This window comes from Alligator sinensis, unplaced genomic scaffold, assembly GCF_000455745.1.
Source record: "Alligator sinensis unplaced genomic scaffold, ASM45574v1 scaffold370_1, whole genome shotgun sequence".
Lineage (NCBI taxonomy): Eukaryota > Metazoa > Chordata > Crocodylia > Alligatoridae > Alligator > Alligator sinensis.
The window spans coordinates 1,213,597-1,219,728 of record NW_005842128.1 but is presented as its reverse complement, the minus strand read 5'-3'; the positions used below and the strand labels follow the sequence as shown (position 1 = coordinate 1,219,728).

General features: G+C 42.8%; 1 protein-coding gene across 2 annotated transcripts in view; it reads left to right on the top strand.

Moving 5' to 3' along the window:
• LARP4B (La ribonucleoprotein domain family member 4B) overlaps nucleotides 1-6,132 on the top strand; it is a 63,372-nt gene that overhangs the window by 20,399 nt on the left and 36,841 nt on the right. For both annotated transcript variants that reach the window (XM_006024977.3, XM_025205768.1), the window contains exons 2-3: nucleotides 4,296-4,443; nucleotides 5,154-5,315. In XM_006024977.3, the coding sequence (XP_006025039.1) occupies nucleotides 4,296-4,443; nucleotides 5,154-5,315 (310 nt within the window). The remainder of the gene's footprint in view (nucleotides 1-4,295; nucleotides 4,444-5,153; nucleotides 5,316-6,132) is intronic.

The window sequence follows — 6,132 nt, the reverse complement described above, 5'->3', positions numbered from 1 at the left end:
CCCTGCTGCCTCCTTTGTCCCAGTTTCAGTGCAGGTAGAGCTGGAAGCTGCACAGCTCTGACACAGCCCCTCACTGCATGGCCCTGGCCTGGGTGCAAGACATAGGAGCTGTTCTGGGGCCATGCAGCTTCTCACTCACCTCCCCCAAGTGCAGCCTGGGCACAGCTCCCCGCCGCAGCTGGGAGGTGGGGAGTGGAGAGAAGCAGCTTTGGTGCAAACAGTTTGCAGTGACCGCACAGGCAGAGCACTCCAGCTTCCTAGGCTGGATCTAGTGGTTGAGCAGGCTGCATGTTGCAGGCCCTGACTTAGATCAACCTTACAGGCTATTTGTTGGTGTTGGTGAATGCCTTAAATCATGGTTGGATTTTTAGAATCAAGCACCCCTCGTGTGTGTATATATAGATATGCCTCAAGAAATTCCTTTGCATGAGAGGAAGGAATGGTCCAATGGCTTTGACACCTGGCTTAGGCCTTTGAAAATCTGGGTTAAATTCCCCTGCTCCACCAGATTTTTCTATGAATTTTGGCATATCATTTAGGGCCAAATCTAGATCCATCCCAGAGGGACCACAGTGTAAGTTAGAAATGTTCTGAGAAGATGACCAAATTGACATGGCTAAATGATTCCTGTACAATTATTGGAAAAGCTTGGACACCCCTAAAGAATGTTCCAAATACCGGCTTAGATCCTCTTCCCCTCCTCTATACAGAGCTAGTTGGAAAGCACCCAGGGAGCCTACAAGTAGCTGTTAGGAAGCAGTTACCACAATGGTGTGTCTGGCCCCCTCTCCAGACTTTAGAGCAGGCTGCTCATTAAGTGCCTCCATTCCTTTTGGATCTAGGATGTTGAGTCAGTCTTCTGCTGCTAGGTGTCTTGGTGGTAGTGCTGCTTGCCTTTAGCTTAATAATATAGGCAAGAAATTAGACTTTGGCTTAAGAGTTTAGGCCTGAGAGAGTTGACACCCACAGCTGTCATGTTTCAGCAGAATGCCCTAACCACAAGGCTCAAGAGTAGGCTGGGGTGGGAGCACCCTTTCCTTCTCTTGAAGCTGGGCCACTACAGTGTGAGTGCTGGTCATGGGTTAGAAGGAGAAAAAGCAAAGAGGAACCCTAGCTCAGTAGCCCAGTGATGAGGGCACTACCTTGTGAAGGGTAATATAGTCCTCATTCTCAAGGTGTGCATGTTCATTTATACATTCAATAGTCAAGAGTATAACAAGCAACCTCAGCAACAGAGATCAGACCCTTTTGAGTCTCACTCCCAGTGCCCTGACTGCTGGGCTGCAGTAAGGTGCCTGTGCTTCTGCTTTCTGGCCAAGGACTCTCTTGCAGTCTTGGTTGCACAGGGGTCAGGTTTCAGCCAGAGGGGCAGACATTGCTTCACCAAAACTGTTCTATACCCTCGTGGTCAAGACAGTCTCCTAGTTGTGGATTTGAATCTCCTAAGGGAGCAGAAGGCCAAAATTCAGGTCTCCTGCTTCCTGAGCAACTATTCTAGCCACAAGGCTATAAAGTGAAAGTCGGCAGCACCATAGTTCTTGAGCTGATTGCAATGCTGCTGTGTAAATTAGGCATGTTAAAAGATCATTCTTGGGACTTCGGTATTGCGCAGGCACCAGTCTGGACCTCAGTTAAGGGGAGTTAGAAACTTAGGGGGATCAAACTGGATCATTTCTGGCTGTACCCAGAAGCCGAAGTATGGATACATGAGGGATTTTTGTGGACCAGCACAGATGCAGCAAATTTATCTTCTGGCAACTGGAACAGGGTCGATCTGGATTGCTTGAAATCTAGGGAGTGAAATTCTAAGTCCTGCTTTTAGATACCTGCAGAACCTGCGTGGATCTGGCCCTGAGTGTATTTCTGCCTCGGTTTTCTTCTTCTACCTCAAATGTTGAGAACAAACATCTAAAGTTGTGAGGCAATCTTATTATTGTAAGCTGGGCTATGTTAGTATGAAGGATGGATGTAACATGATTATCATATGCATCAGTTTAATGAACTCCTCCATCCCCAGCAAAATCTTTCATACCGTGAATCATCACCATTACATCACCAGCAACACTGAGTAAATCCCTACTCCCTGCACTCTCTACACTTCCTCATTCTTCCCTCCCCCAAGAAGGAAAGCCCTAAATTCATTGCTTTCTTCTTGCCCTACCACTTTTTCTTTTTTTTAAAACACTGGCAGCAACATCAGTTTTGCATCGGAGAAACCCACTCTGACAGTATTACCTATGGGTAAGCTGTTACACTTTTCCTGGTATTCTGTTTTTGAGGGAAAAAGAAAAACATCACCCTTTTTATTGCCTCCTTTACTTAAACAGGATGCTAGTGTAGTTCCTAAATGTTTTAGCTTTACCATAGAAAGGAAGTAGGACCTTGGCTATGCTCTTCTCAACTTTTAGAAGGCCTCTGTTGAAGTGGGAGGGAAGGGGGATGATGGGGGAAGGAAATGCTTTAGGGGAGCAGATAGGACATGGAAGAAGCAACCCTGGCTTGTGACAGTTGCTCCTGTTGCTTTGCTGCTGAAAACAGGCAGAATGGAGTTCACTTACAGTCCCAGTTGCTTACAGTTTTTCTGACCTTGGTAGTGTTGCAACTGCCAGACAATGAAGTTTACTTCTAAGGTCCTTGCAGTGATAAGGACCTTTATCCTTATAGGAACTCTGTTCTTCAAAATGGAAGCTGATGTCACTGATTTGTCATCCAAGAAAGCTTCCTATGCAAACAGATAACTTACAGATTTGCAAAATTGAGTTTAACTAAATATATCTTATTATTTATGGCTTTCTTCATACTTGTTTATTCAACTTTTAGGAGGGGGAAGTAGAGTGTGCACTTGCACAGTAATTCAGTCTTTGGGCTGCAGATGTATCAAAAGAATGCGTTTCACTGAAACAAAAAAAGTTAATACACTTAGCAGCCTGAAACCTGATCTTATTAACACTGTTTTGTGAAGTTAGCATCGCATGTAGCTTTTGGTATCAAAAACTGCCTGTAACAAAACAATGCAAGTAGTCTTCAGAATTAAGGAAATCATGCATCTTCAATAAAGATGTATGAAAGATGCTAATGCTGTTGTATAGCATATTGAGGTGGGCTGACGGCTCAGCTACACTTTTACCTTTTTAAATAGTTCATTCATTTGAAAAACTGAAAAATGAGCAGCAAAGTGTGCCTAAGTTCAGTAGGGGTTTTTTTAATGTAAAAATACTCAGATAACCAATTTAAAATAACATTGGCTTTCCTATGATAGAAATGGCCAACTTAATAGTTTCCAGCATTGCTATCAAAAGTACAGTGTTCGGGACTTTTTCCTATAAGCAGTACCAGTGTAACTCTTTCCAATACCACTTAAAGGGGAGGAATTAACTTGCTATCGCTGGCCGTGTAGTTTAGTTTAGTTGTGTAGGTGGGGCTAAATGATCTTACCTAGTTGTTGATCTAAGTTTTGCTGTTAACTCCAGTGTTTGTGAAAATGTGGCAGGGAAGATGAGGCATCTTGATGCCATTCCAGTGGTGCGAGTTTCATCCTTGCTCTTGGTCATGCCTAAGGGTGACTCTTATTGTTTGAAGTATAAATGAGATACCTAGAGATTGAGTCACAGGTGGCTGCCTATATTGCTAGCCACACCAGTATCTTGGCTACAGTTTTTCTATAGAAATTAGCATGCATTAACCATTCTAGTCATGGGGGCCATTAGATTCAGGAAGACTCAATTTTCCTGGTCGTCCTGGGCAGTAACAGAAACTTGTGTACACTTAATTAGCTTCAACTTTGCATAATTTGTGTTCCTTTAAAGGGGCTCTGAAACTTGTGTCCAAAAATGCATATATGTTTGGCTTGGTTTGGGACCACATAAACATGTTCCATTGTTTTCCTTTAGCTTTCTTTCATGGGTGCACATCTTACACTAGCTTTGAAATATAACCTTGTATTTGTTAGGTTTTATAGAAAAGTACACAGTTGTGTTCACATTTTTGTAGCCTGCAGAAATGTTTAGCCACCAAGAGGCCTTCAAAAGTGTTCTTCAGTCTAACACTTCTGGCTTAGCTAGCTCAAACTGCCATGCAGTTATAGTCTACAAGCTTCCAACTGGCTTTTGTTGCATCTGGGATGATACTTTAATATCATTGACTTCCCCAGAATATTATCTCTTCTTCCTTTTTCTTCTGACATTGATATGGAAAGGCTTGGGGTGCCATCTCAAATTATGCATCCAATACTTTTACTTTAAAATAATTGTGTTGCTTTTCTTGAACGTCTGTAATACACACATTTTTTTTTGTAGGAGTCAGCCAAGGTTTCTGAGTTAAATCCAAATGCAAAGGTATGGGGGAATCACATGTTACATTTGGAAGCAAGTGGTGCCACTGACAGTAGTGTGAGCAAAACCTGGGAAGAAATACCTGACCAACCTCCAGACTCCTGTAAAGAAGGTATGGATTAATAGTTTCTAAAACCTGTTCAAGCTAAGCTCAATTTAACAGAATCCAGCACTTTTTATTATACCTTGGCAAACTTCCTAAATTTAAACCATGACTGTGAAAATGATTGAGAAGCAAGGATATTTTCTCAAACCTATTCTTGAATAAAAGTCTTTTACAAAGGCTTGTTCATTTTATCCAGTTGCTTTGTCAGAGCTGTCCAACTGGTGGCCTGTGAGCTATATGCAGTCCATGGGTGGTTTGCTCTCAGCGCACAGGCTATACCTTGGCAAACTTCCTAAATTTAAACCATGACTGTGAAAATGATTGAGAAGCAAGGATATTTTCTCAAACCTATTCTTGAATAAAAGTCTTTTACAAAGGCTTGTTCATTTTATCCAGTTGCTTTGTCAGAGCTGTCCAACTGGTGGCCTGTGAGCTATATGCAGTCCATGGGTGGTTTGCTCTCAGCGCACAGCACCACTTGCGCCCCACCCCCAGCCAATCGCTGCTGCTGCATCCAGGATCTCTGGGTTCCCACTCAATCCTCCAGTTTCTGCTCTCACACTAGAAAGTGGGGTGGCACAGCCTGGGGGAGCCCTGTCCATTACAAGTTGGACAACCCTGCTCTAAGTGAGAACGTTAAGACTTTTTTCATTTAAAATCCACTGCTGATGCTTTCTTGTTTGTTTGTTTGTTTGTTTTGGGTTTTTTTGCTGCAGGGTTGGATGTCAATGGTGATGGTGACAAAAAGCATCAGAATGCAGTACTGACAGAACTGCAGGAGCCATCGCCAACTGTTCCGGCATCAGACCAAACAGATATGAACCCTTTGGCTCTAGATCATTCAGAGTATGAATCTATGCATGAAACTCCACAGACAGGTGAAAGTTTTTAGTCCCTTGCATAATTGTTTTTCTGACTTGTGTGCATAGATATAGTTGACAGGCTTTACAAGGGGGAAACATCCTTTTTGTTTTCAAGCCTTAACATCTTTCAGACTGGCTGGGGAAGTACCATACACTTCCCTTCTCATATAGAAATACTAATGTTAATCTGGTCAGTTCTTCTGCAGTATTACAGTCTGGGTATTAAACATCTACAGTGAGTGTATATAGTTGGGTAGTGTTCCTAGTTGGTGTCTAACTTTTTTGTTTAAAGTTGGTATACAGACTTTTCAGATACTTTCATCACTTGTAAATCTGAATTCATTACTCATATGGGTTTATTGCTCATCCTACCCTTGTTTGTCTTTAAAAACTGTTTCAAACATATTTGTGTGTGTATTGCCCCATAACAAGCTTCTTGGAGCAGGCACTAGTTGCACATCACCTCTGAAGTTTTTTAGTAAGTTTTTTCAGGTTACTTCTGAGTCGCAGTGCTTATACTCAATCCATTGTGGACAGCATATTAGAAGTCTCCTGTTCCTGTGTCTTATGACTGATTCTTGCGTTAATACTTTGGGGAGAGGGAGGACGACATATTGAAACATCCATGTCAGATACATTTGGAGAATCATCATAGAATCATAGAAGTAGGGTCAGAAGGGACCTTATAGATCTTCAAGTCCGACCCCCTGCCTGGGCAGGAGGGAAACTGGGCTCAAATGACCCCAGCCAGGTAGGCATCAAGCCGCTTCTTAAAGACCCCCAGGGTAGGAGCCAGCACCACTTCCCTTGGAAGTTGGTTCCAGATCCTAGC